The 25,209-nt window shown below is 41.8% G+C and overlaps 1 protein-coding gene and 1 long non-coding RNA gene across 3 annotated transcripts in view; one reads left to right on the forward strand and one right to left on the reverse strand.

The window, feature by feature from the left end:
• The window catches only part of LOC149319236 (uncharacterized), a 17,639-nt gene extending 17,032 nt beyond the window's left edge, over positions 1-607 (reverse strand). Inside the window, exon 1 of the long non-coding RNA XR_016280165.1 lies at positions 341-607. This is a non-coding gene — a long non-coding RNA (uncharacterized LOC149319236). The remainder of the gene's footprint in view (positions 1-340) is intronic.
• LOC149319237 (regulator of nonsense transcripts 3A-like) lies at positions 437-25,185 on the forward strand. Of its 2 annotated transcripts, none has more exons than XM_089511339.1 (10): positions 437-690; positions 2,317-2,423; positions 5,009-5,115; positions 5,800-5,898; positions 6,028-6,138; positions 8,280-8,335; positions 8,428-8,586; positions 12,739-12,896; positions 21,462-21,756; positions 22,955-25,185. In XM_089511339.1, exons 1-10 carry the CDS (start codon positions 538-540, stop codon positions 23,126-23,128), a joined length of 1,419 nt encoding a protein of 472 aa, XP_089367465.1. In that variant the 5' UTR covers positions 437-537; the 3' UTR covers positions 23,129-25,185. The 2 variants fall into 2 exon arrangements, with proteins under 2 accessions (XP_089367465.1, XP_089367466.1); XM_089511340.1 differs by having other exon boundaries at positions 465-690; positions 21,462-21,700; positions 22,955-23,105.
• Positions 25,186-25,209: the final 24 nt, after the last annotated feature.

Raw genomic sequence — 25,209 nt, forward strand, 5'->3', positions numbered from 1 at the left:
AGAAGAGCGTTCTCTCTAGGAATCCCTAGGTCTTTCGGGGCAACTTTTAGTTAAGGTTGACCATAGAGTTGCACTGGATATTCCTAGAGAGTGCACATTAATCAAATCTGTGAATAATCAAGGCTGCAAATATGGAGGGATGAATGCACTGGCTATTGCTAAAGTTGAACTCCAGCTCCCAGAATCCCAGACTATTGGCCCTCATGGCTGAGGCTTCTGGGAGCTGAAGTCCAAAACAAAGGGCACAGTCTGGGGACCACCTTAAGGCCACTGTCAGCCAGGAATGACTTGGAGCAGGCCCTCAGCCACCCACAGCCTCCAGACACAGGAAAGCGCCCACCTCCAGCGCCCCCTAGAGGCCAGACTCGGGAAAGGCGGGAAAGCATCATGACAACAATCTTCTTCCTCAGGGGTCTCCCTGCCTCCGTCTCCTGTTCTCGCGAGACCCCTCAGGACTAGCAGGGCCCAGTCCTCGCGATACTTCTGGGCCGGCGGTTGGTGGCTGGGGCCGAGGAGGAGGAGGAGGAGGAGGGCGCCATGGAGGGCCCTCTTCCCAGGGAGACCCCTCCGTCTTCCCCTCCGCCGCCGCCGCCTCCGCCTCCGCCTCCGCAGCCTCCGCCTCCTCCGCCCTCCAACCCTGGGCTGCCGGGGAAGCCGCAGCGGGAGGAGAAGAGGGCGGCGCTGAGCAAAGTGAGAGGCCGGAAAGGGGCGGGGGAGGCGGGGAGGGATGATGCCTTGCTTCCTTGCTTGCTTCCTTCCTTCCAGCACCAGGGACAGCGGGAGAGGAAGGGCGCCTCTTCGGGGCCTTCGGATCAGGGGCCGCATCCACACTGGAGAGATAACCCGGTCTGGTACCGCTTTCACTCCAACTCCCAGGATTCCATAGCCTTGAGCCAGACAAAGAGTGAAAGCGGTGCCTGTCCATAGCCTGGGTTCAGGACCCTGGACAGAGGCAGTGGCTGCTCCCTCCAGCTCCGGAGCCCCATGGAGTCCCAGCCCTGCCCTTAGTCATGCTGCTGCTGCTGCTGTTCGTGTGACCTGCCTTCAAGTCATTTCCAGCTTATGGCAACTCTCTCGGGGCCTTTCCTGGCAAGGCTTGTCTAAGGGAGCGGGTTGCCGTTGCCTCTTCAGGCCGAGAGAGTGTGACTCGCCCAAAGTGGGTTTCCATGGCCAAGCAGCGATTCAGAGCCTGGTTTCCAGGGTCCTAGTGGTTCGCAAATGGTGGGGCACAAGACTTGGAGGCCCTGATCCCTCCTCTTATAAAATGTTACAATATGGATATGCATTAATGTGCAAATGAGAATACACACACTAATCAAACAAAATATCTTTATTCGTGTATTGTGTTGAGGGGGGTGTAAAAGGGGGTCTCAAGGTTAAAAACGTACCGCTTTACTACATCACACAAGCTCAGAAGATGGTTAGAATCAGGGGTAAGCAGATGTATATGTCATGCCCATTGATTCAGTGGGTCTGCTGTGGCTGAGACTAGCAATTAGATTTAGGCCTTGGTTATGTGTTGTTGTTGGGGGCACCTTCAAATACTTTCTGATTTATGGTGACCCCGTAATGGGGTTTTCTTGGCAGGATTTGCCTTTGTCTTCCCCTGAGGTCCATGGATTTATATTCATGTCCTGGTGCCCCAGAATCTGGCTTTCAGGTCACTAGACCATGCAGGCTCTTGGTTATTGACTTCGTTCCTATCATATTTTTACTGTCCAGGATGGAAAGAAGTTCCTAAGGGATTGTCTACCTGATGTACCAAAAATAATTTGGCTGGCTTTGAATGCTAAGCACTTTGGCTTGAGTGAGCAGGATGATGTTCCTGTTCTATCTTGTTTAGCCAAAGGTCTTGGTCTGGATTTAATACTATCTTCATCACATTCACCATTAGAATGGGACCCAAAGGAGGAGAAAGATATTCAAGTGCAGAGTAGACACAGTGCTATCCAGTTTCAAGGGGAGCAAAACTGTACTGAGGAGAGGCAGTGTGAAAGATACCACCAAAGGTCAGAGTTTTGAAGCTAGATATTGGTGAGTGCCATAAGACTGGGATATCATTTTGACTGATAAAAATATATAGAACCAAAGCAGGGATGAACAACTTGTGATACTACAGATGTTTTTGGACTTCCGCTTCCATCTAGCCAACGTGGAAGTTGTAATCCAACAACATGTGGAGCTGAGCCCTGTAGTAAAGTAAGGAATACTTTTGTTCAAGTATAAAATTGAATATTGTGTTTGGTGGCATTGCATGCATTGGAAGAGATACTATGGAGAGCTCTATATCCTCAGTTTTACGTGTGCCATTTTCAGGTAGTTATACGCCGCCTGCCTCCAAGCTTCACCAAGGAGCAGCTGGAGGAACAGCTCCATCCCCTTCCTGCTCATGATTACTTCGAATTTTGTACCTCTGATCCCAGGTGAGGAGAATTTGCTTACTGTCTCTGTGAATGAAAAAGGCATTATATTTGCTCATGTGTCATTCATACCAACGTTCCAAAATTTAGTATAGTATGTTTTTAATACAAAGAAAATGATAGAAATGTTTTGGTCCCCAACAATGACAAATAAAATGTTAAACCGTTTTAAAGAAAGGAACGTGTGATATGCAGTTTGATTTACTGTACTGCTGTACATGTGATAGGCATTCATTTCTTCCTGATTATCTTGGACTGATACACTGGCCATTGATCTCAATATGCAGATCTAAACATCTGTTTTGTATGTTATAAGAACAACTCTTTAGTCTCCATTGTATTTATGGATATGGATATTGTATTTGGAGCTAATTAACTCAAACCTTTCATTAAAGGCTTCTATACATCTGCCACATCTTGTATACTTGTTTCTTTATCTGTGTATTAGCCTTATGCATTAGCCTTGCGTGTATCAGGCTACACACATATCCACAGCTACTCTTGCCTACAGTGGAGAAAGGAAAATATAGCAGTGCCATGAGCTTTTAACATCTCAGGAGTGCCATCCAGTTTTTTAAAATTTAAGATATTCATATATTTCTTCCAGTCTCAGAGTGGTTTACATAAAATAGTTACATAAAATACTACAATTCATCATGAGATCTCTGGTCTATACTCCTTTCTTGCCTTTTTATCATGGCATATAAGTCTTTAAAAAGCATATGGGAAGAAGGGTAATGAATGTTGCAGCTTTAGTCCATCAGTCTCACATTATTCTTTCTAGAGGCTTATGGTATAAGTCTCTAAGCTTGTGTGTCTCCATTCTTAGATTTCTGTCAGGATTCATTGTTCTATTACTTAGCATTCTTCTAATTCTCTCTCTCTCTCTCTCTCTCTCTCTCTCTCTCTCTCTCTCTTACACACACACACACCAAAGCTGACCACACCAAAGAGACAGAAAGACCAATAAAGTAGCCAAAATTTGGAAGTTTAATAAGTATGGCTGGAATCTTCTTGGGCATTTATGAATTCATAACCTATAGTTACACACTCATTGCTGTTTCATATTTGCAATTTGTACAGTGGGCTCTTGTTATCCGCTGGGGTTTGGTACCAGGACCCCCTGTGGATAACAAAAACCATGGATGCTTAAGTTCCATTAAATACAATGGAAAAGGAAAATGGTATCTCTTATATATAATGGAAAAAGGTTTGCTGTTTGGAATTTATACTTTTAAAAAAATATTTTCAAGCCATAGATTCTTGAATCCGTGGATAAGGAGGGCCGACTATAGTGTTAAAGTTCACCAATCTCCATTTACCAAGCAGCTACTGCTGCAGTCAACGGGAGTCTGTTTCACTGCTGTGATAATGAGTTCCCCCATTATTTGGGTAACACAGCTGAGAGGTATAGTATCTCCTGATGGTAAACAAAGGGTTATTGATATAATGGCTTGAAGTTACATTTATTGAGAGTCAGCATCTCAGAGGAGCAACAGAGCTCATGAGAAACCAGAGAGGATGATGTTTGAGGAAAGTGTGGAAGTTTCAAGATGCTTCCAAGCAAGAGGTTATAAAAATTCAGGGTGCTACAAAAAGATAAAGAGACTGACCAAGAGAGACTTTGGGACTGATTGAGAGGGGTGTGGTGGGGTGTTGCCTACCTCACTGTCCCTAGGGAAGCTTGGTCATAGCCTGAGCAAAGGAGTCCAGGCTCCCAGCTTCCCATGAACATCCAAGACTCAGAACACCCTCTGTCTCTTAAGTAGAGTAGAAATGTCCAGCTAATCACATTAGGGCTTACATTTCTTCTAACCTCATCTAAATATGCCCTAGGCTCGAAACAAATGGGCTAAATAAGGGGGCTTCTGGACGCTTTGGGGGCATGGAGTTTAGATGACACACGCCCCCAAAGTGGCCAGAAGCTGGGCTGAGGCCACACCAAGCCACACCATGCCTAAATCCCCAAGAAGATTCTGGACTATATATTTCCATTTTCAATTTTCATTAATATTCTGTTTTGAGAATCATAATGATCTGATCACATTATCTTGATGATTGGTTTATGAATCTTGATTGCTCATACAGGATTGAAGGCATGACATCATAGCTTTTTGCTATGTACCCTGGTGGTTATAAGAGGTCCAAAAATTCTGAGAGGCACCAAAGGATTTTTTAAAAACCCACAGATTCAGTTGTTTAAAGAAGGGAATATGTTTATTAGTTTTTGGTGGGTTTTTCAGGCTGTGGCCATGTTCCAGAAAGGTTTCTTCCTGACGTTTCGCCAGCATCTGTGGTTGGCGTCTTCAGAAAATGTTTGCCTGGAAAGGACTTGCCAGCCACAGATGCTGGCGAAACGTCAGGAAGAAACCTTTCTGGAACATGGCCACATAGCCCAAAAAAACCACAAAAACTATGGATGCTGGCCATGAAAGCCTTCGACTTTACATTGAATATCTTTATTCATTATCCTCCAGATCTATTTTTTGAATATGTTGTATTTTATATGTTGTAGTTTTTTTGGGATAACATCCATCCATGCCTCCATTTTAAATATAAATAACAGAAAATATGCATTGTTGTTGCAGTCTTTATCCTCATCTCTACTCAAGAGCATATATCAATTTTAGAAATCCTGATGACATCCTTCTCTTTAGAGATCGTTTTGATGGATATGTCTTCATTGACAATAAAGGTAACCCATTAATTATTAGATTAAGAAATTAAACAGTTGCATGATTACTTCCATTAACCCAAAGGGCTATTGGGTTCATTTATAGTAAACAACAGCTAATCTTGCCATATGATTAAATTGGAAAAAACAAAACAAAACACAGTTGGTAAGTGTGTAAAAAGTTCCAATTATAAGTCAGTTTTGACAAGGGTTCACTATAATTTTGTACATTGTTCTCTGTCTGTACACATACATATGTGTGCAGTCAAAGGTCCAAAGAAATGTGGGTTGGTTTTTTTTTTTTGGGGGGGGGCAAATCTCCAAAATATGTCATGGTTTATGGATTATGTTACAGTAATAGACTCAAGTAAACAAAGGCACGGATGGGTTGTTACTAGTGATTGTCCAGTGTTTTCTCAGAATGGGGATCGAGAAAACATTAAAAATAATTTAAAAAGAGTTTATATATTAAATGGGAAAAAAGAGAAGAAATAAAAATTACAAATGTATTCAGGATGGAGATAGAAAGGAGTAATTTTATTTATTATGTTTATTGTATGAATAGTTGTACCTGTGTTTTGTTTATATGTGTTTAATGAAAGTTACAAGCTTTTAAAAATAAAAGTAAAAAAAAGAATCCTTCAGTCTCAAAATATATATATTCTTTTACCGTTAATTATTTAACTCATTTGTGATTCCTTCAAGGGTTAGAATATCCTGCTGTGGTTGAGTTTGCACCATTCCAAAAGATTTCTAAAAAGAAGCTGAAGAAGAAAGATGCTAAAGCTGGAAGCATAGAAGATGGTAAATATATTTTCATCATAAAAGATATTTGTTTATTTGTTCGTATTTAATGTCTTGTAGATACGTGATATTTGATGTAATATATGTTATGCTGTGCTTAATTTTCCTTCCAATATTTTTTGTTTACAGATCCAGAATATAGAAAATTTTTAGAAACTTATTGTGCCGAAGAAGAAAAAATATGTGCCAACCCTGAAACCCTGCTGGGAGAAATTGAGGCAAAAACAAGAGAACTCATTGGTCTGTTAAGCTGATTTTTCCATTCCACAGTTGTCTGTTTCCAAATTATTTTATTTGTCCAGTTTATTAATATCTTTAAATTATGAATATTAAATTAAGGCTATGCCTGGTGCCATTGCAGGAGTCCTTATTTGTTTTTTAACTTTAGCTGAAGAGCTCAGCTACAACGCTGTTACTCTGACATGTAGTCAGATAGGTGCATATCTGTGAGGTTGGTCAGATAACTTACTCAGTGTTCTTTTATGGTTGATATCTTTCTGTGGACCTCTCTAGGGAATTATACAGGTTAACTCCAAACCTATTTTATTTCAGGGATAGCATCATGACGTACAAAAGCAGAATTTGTGTGCTGCGCTGACTGCTTTAACACTTCCATACATTTGAGATCATACGTAATCCCAATGAAGAGTGAAAAATACATATCACTCTAACTCTGCATACATGTACAGTGAGGAGAAGATTGCACTTTATTATTTTAACCTTCCTATGGTATGCCTTTTAACGTTTGGAGTTTTACTAAAAGGTCATTGCGTATTGAATCAACCCAATTAAAATAAATGAAAGAAAGATTAATCCTTCGTGTTCCAAGTGCAGAGTATGGAAGGAGTCAAAATGGTCCCAGCAAATGTAAGCTTTCATTTAGTATCGTAATTAGTGTCTTATATAGAATAAACCATTATGAATTACTAACCTTTCAATACCAGTTAGTTTGGTTGTTGTTGTTGTTCATACCACCAGAAAAAAAAATCTTTCATTGGTTTTTAGTTTATTTCAATTGTTTAAAATTATATATGGATAGGTATATCTTTTCTCTTAATTATGTAATTCTATATTTTTAATAAAAATTGAGAGAGAAATCTTAATAATTTGGACAATCAGTTATGTGCAGTTCTAAACAGGAATTAGATGAAAAGTCGTTTTTATTATGCTGCTTTCTTGTTTACATACATGTAAGAGGTTAGCCCTTTTAATTACAGGTTTGGCACTAAAGTCTTTTAGCCTGTGATTCTTCAAGCATATTTTTAAAAAGAGACCATAGCATAAATCCCAACTGCAGTAGACCCATTTAATCCAAGGAGCTGACATAAATGTTGACATCCATAATTTAACACAGCAGAATTTAGAAGAATTATTAAGTTACTAATAATTAATAAATTAAAAATTCTGTCCTAGCTAATTTTAACTAATTATAGATCAGTGTAGAATTGAAGATGGTGTGTTTTCCATGACACTTTGTCTCTGAAAAGGAAGAAACATTCAAATTAAAACCTTGCAAGACAAGGAAATTGAAATTGAAATTTAATTCCGTGGTTTCTGTTATGGTTGTTATTATGTTGGCCAAGATCTATCCTACCTTGTTTTTTCCCATTGATCCTATATCCTATCTTTCACTCCTCCCACTGATTTTTATGTTCATTTTACTTAGTTAAAAGAGGAGGGTTTTCACAGGTGATATTATATACGTGTGCAATAATTAGCACTGTGAACTTTTCACAAATGTGCAATGACAAACTTTTGACTATAAACAACAATGGACTTTTCAGGGCCAATCTAAGGTGCCTCAAACAGTAAACAAACAAACAAAATAAAGCCACCAGTCAGGTAGAGGGTGAGACAAAAGCATTTTGCAACACAACCTTTTTGTTCTCCAAAATTTGAAAAGCCATAAAGAAATATTTATTAAAGCACAATAGTACCTTTTATTGTGCTATTCAAACTGGTGGGACATGAGCTATTGATTGCCAGTCCACAGCAAGAAAGAAGCAGTTCTAGTCAATGGTCACAAATACAGTGGTGGTCCCTGGCACCTTGGGGGAACTTTCTTGCTGGTTCCCCATGTTAGATAGCTTAAGAAGCACAGGTATACATTGCATTCATTTTATACATTAAATGTGAAGATATATGTGTGTTAATTAATCTGAAACATGTGTCTAGCACATTTGTGGACTTATAAAAAAGAGTGAATGATCTTTCTGTGACAGAATGTGAAAATGCTTTATTACATATGGCCCATATGAAACATTTTTCATTATTGTTTAATAATTACCATGTTAAATTCTAATGATAACAAAACAAACACATGACAAAATATACTTATATTAGGAATGGAACACTATATATATTACTTTTTTGTGTTTTAGCTAGAAGAACAACACCACTTTTGGAATATATTAAAAATAGAAAATTAGAAAAACAGGTATGTTTGTTTTGGACTTCAGTTTAAATGTTGTGTTTCAAGTTCTTTTTAATGTTTGTATAAATCTATATTAAACATTTCCAACATTGTAGAGAATCCGAGAAGAGAAAAGGGAAGAACGAAGAAGGAGGGAATCAGAGAAGAAACGGCTAAGAGAGGATGAGAAACGGAAGCGCAGAGAGGAAGAAAGGCGGAAAAGAAAAGAAGCTGAAAAGCAAAAGAAAATTGCTGAAAAAGAAATAAGGATCAAGGTAATGTTGAAACAAAAAAAATTAAGCTGTCAGTAGTCTTTCAACTGCACTGTTGCAATGTTTGAGTTTAATGCAAATCCTCAACAAGGTGCATACATATGAAAGAAGTCACATTTATTTCTCTGAAGCTTGCTTCCAGATAAGTGGCTAAATAATTGCATTATTGAGAACAAATTTATTATTAAATTTTGCCTTGTCATTTATTCCTAAGCTTATCTGAACACTTCCTGATATGCAGAGTATGGTTAGTTGAACCTGTTTCTTCCAGAGTTTTCAGACTTATGTCTGCCATTGTAAAACAGATGTGCAAGTTACACACATAGAAGCTCAATAATTATCTTTCTGAAAGCCTTGCATTGTACACTTCTCATTTGTCCCTTGTTAGAAATTCTGCAAATTAAAAAGGATTTCATCTGCTATATTGAATTGTACATTGCAATACTCAAAACAAGATGGTGTCTTACTCTTTTCATTAACTATGGGCTGGTACACACCGCCATAAAGTGGCATGCTCCTGGTGATACTAGGGTTAGGAAGTGTGCACCAACTGCACGGCCCCTAAGCCTGGTACGTGTGGGGGGCACCATTGTTATGCGGTGCTGCCCACACAGTGTGTGTAACGATGACATCACGTATGCGGCATTATTCAAACGGTGTGGTGTGCATGTGACGTCTCCGTGCTGCTCCAGGCCGCTTACGGTGGCCTGGCAGAGGCGCAGAAACGAGATCCAAAATGGAGCTCCTTTTGGGCCCCTGCATCGTTGGCGTGGCAACCAAATGCCGCGCCAATAATGTAGAGGAGAAAGGGGCTGCACTGGCCTCCCCTTTCGCCTCTTTAGTGCCAGGGTGTCATTGGTGCCTAAGGCACAAGGGCACCCCTTTTCCAGGATAATGAGAAGCAGCATTTTGGAAAAACTCCGGATTGGGGCCACAGGGTTGACAGTGAGGTTGCCCTGGCCCCAGTCCAGCATGAAAAGGGGTGATCTGTACCAGGCCAACTTTTATTTTTCAAGTTGTTTACTGATTTTCAATTTGAAAAATAATAGTCAAACAAAACTGAAAATATCCCATTAGAATCTTGAATCCTAAGATAAGCTAATTTGAGGCAGTTCACAGAAGGAAAACTTTCTATCCAGTCCTCTCTACCACACTCACTTGCATCCTTGAAAATTCTGAATATGGAATAGGGTGGAGGAAAGGCATGCAGGGACAGGGATGAATTGCCCCAAATTATGCTTGGAACGTAAGGTACATCAATTTAAGGAAGTTCACAGAAGAAAAGTTTATTGTCTGCTCCCTAGGATGCTCATCCCACATGGTTCAGGCCCCTGCTGCCCCTTTGTAGGTGGAGAAAGGAATTTCCCTAATATTAAATGAAATTATCTTAGGATTCAAACGATGATCAAGAAATACAAAAGAAAATAAAAATGGAATACTAAATAACAAAGGGTGGAATAGTATTGCAGCATTGTGTGCTGACAAGTGAGTTTGAGTCTGGGAAATAGAATTGCAAAGATGCATGACATCCGTATCCAGTGATGGGCAGTTGTTACATAACCATGTAGTCCAAGCCAGCAAAAGCACCCATGCACAATGGGACCAAAGCAAATAGGGATTGATGGCCTATGGTCCTAATGTGCATTGGGCTGATGATGCACATCGAACACTCCAGTGTGCATCAGGTACTCTTGCTGGTGTCCTGTTACACATATTCACAATTCAGTAACTAGATTTCTTAGCTCCTCTGCTACTTCATTAAGTGCATGCATATCTATGTTGAGTGAAAGATCGTACAGGATTCTGGCTGAAGGATATAAAAATATCTTTAAAATAACAAGTCAAGTAAGAAAAAATACAAATAATAAAAAACTGAAATCTCTTACAAGTATGCTTCCTTCTTAAATTTCTTTAACATCAGTAGAGACAATTCACTGGGACAGCATTCCATCTCAACTAAGCCAAATGAGTAATTCCTCTTATAAAACTTTCTAAACCCTGGACAGTGCATTATTTTAAAGAATATGATCAAATAGGAAAATAAGGTAACCTGCTCAAAATTAGAGACTAATTTTCCTTGATTATATGAAATTCATTTATATATTTCACTTAATTTGGATTTTGAAGCTCAGCTGACTGATAATTTCAGGTATCGGAGAATAGGTAAAAACCTGGATGTGGCTATATTAAACTTTTATGAACAAGCATAGGTCTTACTCATGTTTTTCTTGGATTTTCTGCATTCAGGCTCCCAGCAGCTGAACAGAGAACATGCTAGGCAAGAGCTATCCAAAGCTAAATTATCTTAAAGCCTATTACTTTCAGTGGAAGAGATCTGAGTTTGTACTCAAATGTCTCATTGAAATCAGGCAGATGGAAATGATGAATTGTGGCTGGCTACTGGCTACTTTAAAAAAAAAGGTTGTGAGAAGAACCCTATTCTATGGGCAGAAAGACTACCACCTCTAATGTCCACTCTAATTGCAGTTGACATTGCAAAGTTGTCTTCTATCTCGAGTGGCACAGCCTACAACTGATTAGTGACTCTGGTGAGTCAAATCCCTTTGCCTAGGACAAGGATGGTCAAAGACTGAGGGAGCAGGAATCCATTTCACAGCATTTTCAGCACTGCCAGAACCCCATCACTTTCTAGTTGCTTTCAGAGTGGTTTTGATTCTGTTCTGCTGTTTTGGGAATGAGTGGTGAACTATATTTATAAGCTTATCACTTAACATTTTAAACTGGCTCCAGCCTCCCGGACTGGAGCTGGGACATGCAATGGAGGTGGGGATTATCACATGCTAAATTGCCGGTCACCATCAGCCTGGGTCCCAGCTGTGCTCCACCCGCACTTTTTAGAAGTCAGGAAGCTTTCCTTGGAAGCATAAGAGCAGTTGTGAACTTTGAACTTATTTTCTGGGCAGGGAGGACATCCATGGGACATGTAATTACAGAATTTAACAGAGTAAATTTATTCAGGTAGTTACTGTTAGGCAGGACTGTAGGAAGGTTGCTATCTTTGTGGGAGGCAAGAGAAAAGTGGTTGAAAAGTTCTGAGCCTGATTTTGTGACATGTGATAGTGGATGTGGCCTATCTGTCTTGCCCTTCACCGTGTAATTACATATGCAGGCAGATAATGGTCTATGAACCAAAACAGACAACCCGGTAAAGCTGCCTTCTGGGCAGCATGGGGCCGTGGCATTTAGATGCTGCATGCTTTCAAGACGTTTTGAAGCTGCCCAGCTGTTTAGATGTGGGCCACTTCAAGACGCTCTAGCAGCACACCGTTTATATGCTGCATGCCACCGTAGTAGCTTGCAAGCAGCTTCAGAACTCTGTGGAGTGGGGAAAAGCCAGCTTTTTGCCAACCCAAAAAGGAGTGGATCTTTGCCTCTCTTTTTTCGGCCAGCATCAAGGAGGATTGGGACTGTGGTGTGTGCTTGCCATGACCCCAATTTGGCTTCGGTGGGGCGGCTGATTGCACTTTACTGAACTAAAGTTCAGTATCTTAAAATGATTCATAGTAAGTGAATAATGTGAGACGTTCAACAAGACTTCTGCAACCTATCACTTTTTCCACTCTTCTCTCTAAAAAGGGCAGATAAGCATTCTTCTAGGGTACTGGCCACCCCTGCCTCCAATCTACCATTCTGAGCAGGCTGGGGTGGTTTCCAATGTGTTATTTGTGAACTCTAGGACATAAATTCTGGGGACTGATTCAAAGAGCTGAAGTTCACCCTTTAAAATCCTGAGTGGCTTGGCGCACACATTCCTAAAGAACTATTTTCTTCCTATAGAATTCTACTTGTATTTTATCATCAGCAGATAAGGCCCTTTTCAAAGTATTTGCTGCATAATATGTGATAAATATGGAGGGAGAGAATGCCTTCTCTTTTATGTCCCATTTCTTAGACACTGCCTCTACAGAGCAATGACTGATGCTGACTTTGCAATCTTTTTAGTACCAGCTTAAAACATCTGTTTGCTCAGACATTTTAAGTCACTGTTTACTGTATATTTAGCGTACCTTTATGTCTTTATTGTATTTTATGATTGTACAATTGTTAATGTTTATACTTATTGTTCAGTGTCATGGTATCTATTCAGTGGGAAAGCAACGTATATTTTAATGAACAAAATAAAATATTCCTTAGCTTCTTAAGAAGCCAGAGAAAGGAGATGAGCTAACCACGGAAAAACACAGAGAGAAAGAAAAAGTTGAAATTGAAGACAGCAAATGGGAGAAGTCACCAGGACATGGGAGTATAAAATCCAAGCCACTGGAAGGTTCACTAAAGGAAATTAAGGAAAAGTAAGTAGCAGCTTATCTTGAAGCCTGAGTTACATCTTCAAGGCAGTTGAAATAAAAGAATTGCTTTGACCTATTGTGGAGCAAATTAAAGCATAATTCCTTGATAATTCTTTTGTATACCGAAGAATAATTTTCTATGCCTGGAACTAAAGTCTTATGAATTGCAATGTTGAAGCAGTCATTATCTTGTTGTTATGAGTTACATAGAATGTACTAATTATGAGAATATATCACATGATTCTCAGTTTTTGATGGTTGAATATGTGCTAAAGGTAAAGGTAGTCCCTTAACATGAACATCTAGTCATAACCAACTGTATGGGACAGTGCTCATTTCACTACGCTGAAGAGCCAGAGTTGTCCACGGACTGCTCTGGTGGTCACGTGGCCAGCATGCCTGCGCTGAATGCTGTTACCTTCCCACCAAAGTGGTACCTATTTATCTGCTTGCATTTGAATGCTTTCAAACTGCTAAGTTGGCAGAATCTGAGACTAGTGACAGGAGCTCCTCCCATCATGCAGCATTTGGGTCTCAAACTGCCAACTCTCCGTTCTTCCAATAGTTAGAATTGGCATCACTAAGCCACCGCATCCCCCTGAATATGTGCTAGCTTGTATCTTAGTTTGTGAACCAAATCCACTGAAAATATATTTGAAAGTTTGTCTGTGACATTTGATCTATGATCATAGAATCATAGAATCATTGAGTTGGAAGAGACTGCAAGGGCCATCCAGTCCAATCCCCTGCCATGCAGGAAATCTAAATCAAAGCATCCTCGACAGATGGCCATCCAGCCTCTGTTTAAAGACGTCTAAGGAAGGAGTTTCCACTACACTCCGAGGGAGTTTGTTCCACTGTTGAACAGCCCTGACTGTCAGGAAGTTCCTCCTAATGTTGAGGTGGAATCTCTTGTCCTGGAGCTTGCATCCATTGCTCCGGGTCCTAGTCTCTGGAGCAGCAGAAAACAAGCTAGCTCCCTCCTCAATGTGACATCCCTTCAAATATTTAAACAGGGATGTCATATCACCCCTTAACCTTCTCTTCTCCAGGCTAAACATCCCCAGCTCCCTAAGTCGTTCCTCATAGGGCATAGTTTCCAGACCCTTCACCATTTTGGTTGCCCTCCTTTGGACATGCTCAACATCCTTTTTAAATTGTGGTGCCCAGAACTGGACACAATATTCCAGGTGCGCCTGACCAGAGCAGAATAGAGTGGCACTATTACTTCTCTTGATCTAGACACTATACTTCTATTGATGCAGCCTAAAATCGCATTGGCCTTGTTAGCTGCCGCATCGCACTATTGACTTATGTTCAATTTGTGGTCTGCTTGGACTCCCACATCCCTTTCACATGTAGTCTCATTCAGCCAGGTGTCACCCATCCTACATCAGTGCATTTCATTTTTCCGCCCTCATTGCAGTACCTTACATTTCTCTGTGTTGAAATTCATTTTGTTAGCTTTGGCCCAGCTTTCTAATCTATTAAGGTCATTCTGAATTTTGATCCTGTCCTCAGGGGTATTAGCTACTCCTCCTAATTTGGTGTCATCTGCAAATTTGATAAATATACCCCAATTCTGTCATCCAGTTCATTTTTAAAGATGTTGAATAGCACTGGTCCCAGGACAGAGCCCTCTGGGACCCCACTGGTCACTTCTCTCCAGGATGAAAAGGAGCCATTGTTGAGCACCCTTTGGGTTCAGCTGGACAACCAATTACAAATCCATGTAACAGTTACATTGTCTAGCCTACATTGTACTAGCTTGTTTGCAAGAATGTCATGGGGAACCCTGTCAAAAGCCTTACTGAAATCTAGATATACTATATCCACAGCATTCCCTTCATCTAACAAGCTGGTAATTTTATCAAAAAAAAAAAAAAAGGAGAGAGAGAGAGAGAGATTAGATTTGTCTGGCATGACTTCTTTCTCTGAAACCCATCTTGACTTTTTGTGATTATGGTATTGCTTTCTAAATGTTCACAGACTTTCCTGGTATAGATGCCAGACTAAGTGGACGATAATTGTTGGGATCTTCTTTTTGCCCTTTTTTGAAGATGAGGACAACGTTTCCCCTCCTCCAGTCTGCTGGCACTTCTCCTGTTCTCCAGGAGTTCTCAAAGATTAATGCCAATGGTTCCAATATTACATTTGCCAGTTCTTTTAATACCCTTGGATGTAGTTCATCTGGTCCTGGAGATTTATATTTGTTTAGATTAACCAGACATTCCTGTACTATCTTATTCTGTGCTGAAATTCTCCTATTCTGTCCTTTGCTCCATTATCCTCAGGTTGAGCACCCTTTTCCTTTTCTGAGAAGACTTGAGGTAAAGAAGATGTTGAGTAATTCTGCCTTTTCTCTGTCCCCTGTTAGCATTTTGCCATCTTCTCCATGCAGTGGCCCTACCATTTCCTTCTTCTTCCTTTTGCTGCGGACATATCAAAAAAAGCCCTTTTTGTTGTTCTTAACCTCTTTAGCAAGCCTGAGTTCATTTTGTACTTAAGCTTTTCTGACTTCACCCCTACACATGCCTGCTATTTCTTTGAATTCCTCTTTGGTGATTTCCCCCTTTTTCCATTTCTTATACATTCTCCGTTTAAAACTTAGCTCAGTTGAAAGTTCCTTAGTCATCCATCCTGGTTTCTTGAGGCATCTCCCATTTTTCTTCCTCACTGGAACTGTTTGAAATTATGCCTTCAGCATCTCCCCCTTGAGAAACTCCCATCCATCTTGAACTCCCTTCTCTTTTAGTATTCCTGACCATGGGATCACCCCCAGTATTTCTCTAAGTTTACTAAAATCAGCTTTCCTAAAGTCTAGAATGCATGTCTGACTATGCCTGGCTTCTCCTTTCCATTGTATAACAAACATGGTCACTTCCACCTAAAGATCCCACCACTTGTACTCCATTAATAAGGTCATCCCTGTTGGTTAGGATCAGATCTAAAATAGCTGATCCCCTTGTTGCCTCTTCCACCTTTTGGACAGTGAAATTATCTCCAAGGCAAGTGAGGAATTTGTTAGACCTTGAGGATTTGGCTGAGTCTGACTTCCAGCAAATATCAGGATAGTTGAAGTCACCCATCACTACTACATCTCTCCCTGAGTGTGTGTTCATCTGTTCTAGAAAGGTATCATCCAATTCCTCCATCTGACTTGGGGGTCTGTAGTAGATTCCCACAATAACATCCCTGTTGTTCCCCTCCCCTTTAATTTGTATCCAGATGCTCTCCACCTGGCTTCCAGGATTGGTGTCCTGGAACTCTTCACTAGTGTAAATGTCCCTGACATATAAGGCTATTCCTCCTCCTTTCCTGTTTGGCCTGTTTCTCTTGAAAAGGTTATACCCCTCTATTTCTACATTCCAATCATGAGACTCATCCCACCAGGTTTCAGTGATGCCTATTATATCATATTTGCTTTGTTGTGCTAGGAGTTGAAGTTCATCTTGCTTATTACCCATACTCTGTGCATTAGTGTAAAGACATCTCCTCATTCATGCACATAAATCACCAGTTGATGTTGAAACCATCAAGGTATGAGTACATATATATGAATCCATGTTAAACAGTAGTCTGCTTGATAGCTTTAGCACGTGTGATAGCCCATGACCAGAGTTGAAAAGTTACTTTTAAGAAGACTGAATATAATGACATATTGGATCCATTGATAACTGAGTAGAAATACAACAATGTTCTGGGCCATTCCTTAAAAGTAATATTCCAAAATTCTGGACCTGAGATTTACTCTGTAAATCTCATTCTTTTCCCCCCCTTAACTGAATGTAAAATTGGTTATTGCATTCATCAAAACCTTCTCCTTCATTATTATTAATTGTAGAAACAGGAATTACAACACAAAACTACACCTGCTTATACAAAAGTAAATCCCATTTGAAGGTATGCATACCTGTACCTCTTATCAAGGAGTAAGTCCACTGGAGTACACAAAAGTTGCATTTGAATAGAATTACAATAATAATAAATAAATAATAAAATAAAACTTTTATTTATATACCGCCCTTCCATTGATCAGGGCAGTGAACAACATAATAAAACAATACATACATTGTACAATATTAAAAACAACTTAAAAACCCCCGGTCAGCCATCCATCTTGCCGTCATCATAGAGAGGGAGGCCATCTAGGACTTCACTCGGGGAATGCAGTTCGAAATAGAAGGGTTTTTAAATCCCTTCTAAACTGTGCCAGGGAGGTGGCCGAGCGGAGCTCTGTGGGCAGCGTGTTCCAAAGGGTCGGGGCAACGATGGAATACGTCCTCCTCGTTGTAGAGGAGAATTTGGCCCCAGGAACCCTAAGTAATTGCTGCCCAGAAGTTCTGAGGGTGCGGGGCGGAATGTATGGGGAGAGGCGGTCCTTCAGGTATCCTGGGCCCAAGCCATGTAGGGCTTTATAGGTAATCACCAACACCTTGTACTGTGCCCGGAAGCGAATAGGCAGCCAGTGCAGATCTTTAAGCACAGGTGTAATATGGCTGGTCCTGGAAGTACCAGTGATCAGCCTGGCCGCCATATTCTGTACCAGCTATAGCTTCCGGGTATGATATAAGGGTTGCCCCATGTAGAGCGCATTGCAGAAGTCCAATCTAGAGGTTACCAGAGCATGTACCACCGTTTCAAGGTCCCTCTGGGCCAGGTATGGGCGCAGCTGGCAAATAAGCCGAAGCTGATAACAGGTGTTCTTGACCGTCGCATTCACCTGAGATGTAAGGTGGAGCGACGAATCAAGAAGCACCCCCAGACTGCGCACGGAGTCCTTCACAGGAAGCGTGATCCCGTTCAGGACAGATGGAACCACCGCCATTCCTGGACCAGGGGAACCTATCACGAGTACCTCCGTTTTCTCTGGATTCAGGCTGAGTCGGTTTTTCCTCATCCAGCCCATTACTGACTCCAGGCATGCCACGAGAGGAGAGACGCCATCCTCGGTCACTGCATCAGTCGGAGACATAGAGAAGACTATTTGGGTGTCATCAGCGTACTGATAACCCCGCGCCCCATGTCTCCGGATGATCTCTCCCAGCGGTTTCATGTAAATGTTAAATAGCATGGGAGACAGAATGGCTCCTTGAGGGACCCCAGTTGTGAGGGCCCTCTTATCGGAGCACACGTCTCCCAGCTGCACCATCTGGAACCTCCCAGAGAGGTAGTACCGGAACCACTGGAGCGCAGTGCCCCCGATTCCCACCTCAGCCAGGCGTTCCAGAAGGATACCATGGTCTATGGTATCGAAAGCCGCTGAGATGTCCAAGAGCACCAACAGGGACACGCTTCCCCTGTCGATGCCCAGACGGAGATCATCGACCAAGGCGACCATGGCCGTCTCAACCCCATAACCCGCCCGGAAGCCAGTTTGAAATGGGTCCAGATAATCCGTTTCATCCAAGACCGACTGAAGCTGGATTGCAACCGCCCTCTCGATCACCTTCCCCAGAAATGGCAGCAGCGAGACTGGCCGATAATTATTGTATACCAGGGGGTTGAGGGAGGGCTTTTTTAATAAAGGTTTTACGATGGCCAATTTTAACTCAGATGGAAATTGCCCTTCCCTCAAGGATGTATTAATCATCCGGCGCAACAATAAGGTTACTGCCGGTCCCCCCTGCGCTGCTAACCATGAGGGACAAGGGTCGAGAGAGCAGGTTGTCTTCCGAGGATCTTGTCCACATCATCGGTACTTACCAACTCAAACTGATCCAGTTTAATGGAGTCCACGGAGGCTCTGGATGCCTCTACCCTAGGTTCTGCTCCAATGCCGGCGTTAAGACCTTCGCTTATCCGAGAGGTTTTATCCGCGAAGAAGTTGTTAAATTGGTCACAGCAGGCCTTAGAAGGTTCAAGGATCTGGTTCGGGGCGGGAGGGAGCTGAGTTAGCTCCCTGACCACCCTGAACAACTCTGCTGGACGCGACTCCGCGGACGCGACACGAGCACCATAGAACGAGTTCTTAGCTGCTCGCATCGCCTCTCCATAGTCCTGCAAAAGGCGGTCTAGGAGAGTCTTGTCGGCTAAGCGTAGGTGTTTCCGCCAGCGGTGCTCTAGCCGTCGCAGGACCCGCTTCCTTGCCCAGAGGTCTTCCGTATACCGGGGCTTACGTTTGCAAGCGAGCCTGAGAGGGCGCTGGGGAGCGATGCTGTGTATAGCCCTAGAGAGACCGGTATTCCAGATACCAGTCAGGGCATCAACAGAGTCGCCATCACTTCCAACCATGTGTCCCTCTAAGGCTTCCTGGAACCTATTGGGTTCCATCAGCCTTCGAGGGTGGACCATCCTAATAGGTCCACCACCCCCGGGGGGGATCTGGGTAGAGGCCTTGATTTTTGCCTCCACGAGGAAATGATCCGTCCATGACGGGGGAAATATTAGTTATTTCCGCCCACGGATTTTCCGCATCCGAACAAAAGACCATATCAAGTGTATTACCCGCAAAATGCGTTGGACCCGAAATCAGCTGGGACAGGCCCATGGCCGCCATGGTATCCATGAATTCCTGAGCCGCACCGGATGGAACATAGCTGGCCGTGAGGGCGATGTTGAAGTCACCCAGGACAAGTAGCCTGGGCGTCTCCAGCATCAGCTCCGCGACCAGCTGTGTCAGCTCGTTAAGGGAGTCCGCTAGTGCACGGGGTGGTCGATACACCAACAGAATCCCTAGACTGTCCTTAGCCTTTAGGGTCATGTAAATACACTCGATAAAGGACGTCTGTCGGATGTGGTTCCTGGTGAGAGACAAGGTGTTCCTATGTATCAAGGCCACACACACACACCCCGCCCACCTAACCTGGGCTGGTCCTTCACCGAGAACCCAGCAGGAAGGGCCTGTGCCCACACAGCGTCCCCCTCAGGCCCAAGCCAGGTCTCGGTAATGCAAGCCAGGTCGCAATTAGTGTCCTCCAGCAGATCATGGAGGATGTGGGACTTGTTGTTAATCGACCTGGCATTGCACAGGAGCAGCGACAGGGTTTGTGGCACGGTTGGAGTGACCCTCAGGTCCCTTTGGTTGGGAGGGGGACAGGAAGGAGAGATAGATATGACGCATCGATCCCGCCTTCCTCTGTAACGCAAGTCCCTTCTCCCACCGCCATACCTCCCCTTGCCCAGCACTACCTCAATGGGAGCTCCGCTCCTGCCGATGTTATCCCCCTCCTCCCCAGCCCGCGCATCCCCCGCGTCCATAACCTCCTCCCCCCCTTTCCCAGCAATTGAGAGAGCAGAGGTGAGCCACTTCAGGCATCCCCTGCTCTAAGGCTGACATCCACACAGCCTCTTGTAGTTCTTATGCTGCTAAAAATGCGCTGCTGCGCAGTTGCGCAGCTGGAGTCCTCCAAACAGTCCGTGGGCGGCCTCCCTGGGGCGGTGCGCAGATGCGCACCTCCGACACCCCAGAGAGAGCCGCCCGGCAGCAGCAGCTTGGCCCCTGGCCCAAGGTCCGGCAGGAGAGGGAGGCGTGGTGAAGGAGGAGTCCAGGCAGCTGGTTTTCAGCGTGTCGCTGCCACCGACATGCCCCTCGCTCCACCTTCCCCCCAGGTGTCCCCGGTCTGGTCCTCCGGAACCGCCTCGGAGCTGCAGCAAAACAAAACAAGGAGTCCTCCAAACAGTCCGTGGGCGGCTTCCCTGGGGCGGTGCGCAGATGCGCACCTCCGACACCCCAGAGAGAGCCGCCCGGCAGCAGCAGCTTGGCCCCTGTGAATATAGTTGGTTCTACTCTAATAAAACTTGTTATCAACTTTGGTTGATACGCCAACTGCGACCCTACCTGGGCCAAAGGGTCCTTGAAACGGTGGTGCATGCTCTGGTAACCTCTCGTTTGGATTTCTGTAATGTGCTCTACATGGGGTAACCCTTGTACCAAACTTGGAAGCTTCAATTAGTACAAAACATGGCCACCAGTTTGGTTACCGGTCGTTCCAGGTTTGACCACATAACACCAATCTTAAAAGATCTTCACTGGCTGCCTATTTGCTTCTGAGCGCAATACAAGGTGTTGGTAATTACCTATAAAGTCCTACATGGCTTGGGCCCGAATTCCTTGAAGGACCGCATCTCCCCATATAATCCACCCCGCACTCTCAGAACAACCGGGAAGAACTTGCTCGAAGTCCCTACTTCAAGATATGTTACTACTTCTTAGAGGGCCTTTTCAGTAACAGCCCCCAAGTATTGGAATAATCTTCCCAAGGAGCTCCGTCTCATTACCTCCCTTGAACTGTTTAAAAAGAGACTTAAAACCTTTCTCTTTAACCAAGCTTTCCCCCATGTACACTGAAGTTATGTTCGATCCCCTTCTCCCTCTCACTTACATACACCTATGAATTGGATTTTAATTGTATATTGTAATTAATGTAATGTGGTTTTAATTTTATGTTATTTTAATAATTTTACTATGTACACCGCTTTGATCACTGCAGAAAAGCGGTATAGAAATAAATTTTTATTAATACCTCTATATGATTTAAGAGCTTTATTTGGCATTGTATATTTCATAATTTGAGTTTTAAGTAATTGTTTTTTTTCAAGTTTGGACTGTTAATGTTATAAACACAGGTCACAAAATGATAGTGATAAGGAGCAAAGAGATTCAGACAGAAGATTCCGTGAAAAAGAACCTGAGAGACAAAGGTATCGGTTGGAAGATGGCCGAAAGCACAGAACTCACTATGAATTTGACAAGTTTGTGAGAAGGAATGATGATGAGGTGAAGTGGGGGAAAGGATACAACCAAGATCGAGGGAAGAAAGTCAACTACAACTACAGCTTCACTGTGGACACAGTAGACAAACTGGGTAAAGAGGACAAGTGTGATGACATGGCATCCAAAAAGGAGCGCATAAGAAATAAGGTTCTTTTATTCATTTAGGATAATCTTTCATTAGTAAAATTACTTCAGGGGCCATGCAGAATTTGCTTGATCAGCATTAATTTTTTAAAGAGTTTGATTTTCAGTAATATGAAAATCTCTGTACTTTGTGCAGCAAAAGCAGTTACAATGATTTGAATTGGTATTTGCTTTTATGAAGCACTTTTAATAGGATTCTGGTTTTTAAAGATTTGCTCATCAAGTTTAATAAATGCATAAGAGAAAATCTGTACCTTCCATAGGCAACCTATCATATAATCTACTCTAGAAAAAAGTCAAATCATATGTCCTAGTACATTAGTACTATGTTAAACACTAGCCAAAAGATTCTAATTAGCACTAATGTTGGTGTTGGCCAAGTAATAGACCAGAAACACAGCCATGACCTCAATTGAATACCAGAGCAAGTTATGTTAAAAAAGAGCATTTCCAAAAAACAATTTGATAGCAGTAGCTGTTGGTAATATATACATAATCCAGGAGATTTGTATTTTCCATAGGTATTGTTCTTGCCCTTGGTCCTATATAGTCATGTGTAGCTTCAGTGGTACAAAAAGCAGCTTGTACAGACACAGCAATATCCTTTGTGGGACTGACTGCTTGCCAGCTGGAGCCCTATCAAAAAGATAATACTGTACAGTTTTTTTTAGAGATGGGCAGTTCTATCTAAGCATGTTTACAGAGCAGCACATCCCACTGATTTCTGTGAGGCCAGCTCCTCAATAAGTGTATTGAAAATTGCAACAATAGTGTTTGGACAGCATAGTTTACTATATGTCTTCTCAGCTGTAAAATCCTTTAGGACTGCATGTAAGTGTTGCTGCTTTGCTACATATGGATATTGTCATGCCATGATGTCATAGACCTTGCTTCACTAGCAAAATGCTATATTGTTCTGCTAAAAAATGTATTTCAGTCTGAAAAACTATTATACCCGTGTTACATATTTAGCCAGAATCCCCCTAATTTGCTTCAGATACTTGGCTCTCAGGAGCAAAAAGTGAAATAATAAATGTGAGACTATCATTATCTAATTTTTCCCTATCTTTTTAAATGTAAAAGCCGTTTGTCAAAAGGTCTTCCTGTTTGTAACACTCGGTGAAGACAGTTTTGAGATCTCTTGTGTGGATAAAATATTTTTCTAAAAGTCTGAATCTTCTATTTGTTTTTTCTTGCACAGGACCGGCCAGCCATGCAGCTATACCAGCCAGGAGTTCGCATTCGAACACATACGGGGTCTTCAAATAGGTCCTATGACTGTGCTGAGAAATATTCTGAAGAGGCTTATGACAGAAAGTATGAGGCAGACAATTCACCTGGAGGCGGTTCTGAGAAGAGTGAAGATGCAGAATAAAACAACATGGAGAAAAACTTAAATATTAAGATTTAGTTCTCCTTTACAAATTCTATGTTCTCAGAGCTGGACTAGCATTATTATTACAGGCTTTAGCAGTAATTTGGGCCACATGTCCAAATGTAGTTTACTTTATGTGGTAGGTGAAGGATTTGTTAAGTGTAATGCAAAATGAGAAGCACATTTGTTCTGTTTAATGCTGTGAATATTCTTTATGCATGTGAAAACAATTTTCATTTCCACCATACAAATAGATGCATATTTGTATGTTATGATAATAATCATTTAACTATTATCCATTAGGGTGAATTTTATAAGCATTATTGCTGACATACTACACAATCAAATAGGTCCTTCAATGCATAATGGACGTCATGTGTTCATATGTGTAGACTTGAGATGGAGAAAGAGTATGAATACAACCAACTGATATATACAGAATGCAGAATTTGAATGTTTCTGATAACTCCTAATATATTTTCAAGTTTGAGTTTTGTATAAAACACTTCAGAAAATATTATAGCTCTTCCACTCAGTTAAATGAGAATAATGTTTTAAAGTGTATTTCCATCAGTTCTGAGGCATTATTAATGTCTTCTATAAATTGCATTAACTACAGAGGTCCTAGTAAGACCATAGGAACAAGGCATTATACATGATAAGAACAAGGTACCATAACTGTTTTTATATCAGTGAAGAGTTAAAAAAGACACAAACAACATTTCCCCCAGTCCAGTAATGAGTGCATAGTATAGGCCCAAATTAGTAAGTGCATAATGAACTATAGCAACTAAGACCATCTTTTTATTGGAATGATTCACAAGCTTGTAGTTAAGACAATATTTCAATTATGGCAGGGCTGTACTCCAACTTTGGTGGTTAAAAGGTACTTTATAGAATGAGATTCATAATTTGCACATTTATGCCCACTGTCTGCACATTGAGTTCCTGCCCCCATCATATGCTGCTTAGGGCATAGAGGATTTCCCTTTATTTTCAGCTTCCTGGGGTCATTTTAGGCCCATAAGAGACCTTTCTTTAAAAAAAGAAGTGATCTGAAAATGAACATCTGGTTAACTAAGCCTGAAATGGTTCAGGAGGCAAAAACTTGAAAACATTGTCCCATACACTCACTGAGGAGTGTTGGTGGTCATTTGGAAGAAAAAACATTTTGGGGTGCTGGTGGGGGCATCTGGGACACATCCAAAACAGCTTTAGAAGGCTTTATGCAGTCCATGGGTCAGCCTTTTCCCACTTCTCATTTAAAACATAGCCTGTGGGTATAGAAGGGGTATGCTTGACTCTTCCTAGTTGTAGCAACTGTTTCCCCCCCTAGTCAGATTTGTCCATCTCAGAGCTGCCCCAGAGAGCTGGGGAAGAGGGGAAGGTGTGGGCAAGTGAATGATCAGCATCACTTTCTTACTAGGAATTCAGTAGCAATGTATGCCTACCACTATCATACTAAATCTGCTGTTCAGTTTGCTAGTCCATCGGGTAAGTGTCAATACATTTACTTTTGATTTATTTTATTTTGGTTTCTGAGCTGCTTCACCCTGTAAGAGGTGCCCCATGTTCAAACTGGGGAAAAGGCTAACAATTAATGCATTTCATGAAACAGCATTTTAAATGATTTTGTCACTTTTTATATGTGATTTTAGCAATGTTTTGTATTTTAGAATTTCATAAAATACGTTTTTACATGTCACCAGTGGAAATGAAATGTTGATATGCAAATGAGCAATGGAACAGAATATATCTGAGGGAGAACCAACTATGGTAGCTCTCTCTATTTACTGTGATAGCTGAAAATGCTTCTGTTATACCCATTTGTGTTTTTCTAGTATCTTTAATAAGCAACTGAACATGCCATGAGGACAGAGCATCACTTTGATAGTGCTGACTTTTTGTTTGTTTGTCTAAAACACATAACTTATTTTACTACTTTTTTACATCATGTCTTTACTTTTTATTACTAATCGTATTATCAACATTCAATTGTTTTAATGTAAATAAAAATGATCTTCTGGAATTTGAGCCATTGGAAGATTAAACTAAAATATTATCATCTGAGAAATGCTTGT

The sequence above is a fragment of the Sceloporus occidentalis genome, unplaced genomic scaffold, assembly GCF_023333645.1.
Source record: "Sceloporus occidentalis isolate IW3139 unplaced genomic scaffold, rSceOcc1.0.p SCAF_2, whole genome shotgun sequence".
In the NCBI taxonomy this organism is placed as follows: Eukaryota; Metazoa; Chordata; class Lepidosauria; order Squamata; family Phrynosomatidae; genus Sceloporus; species Sceloporus occidentalis.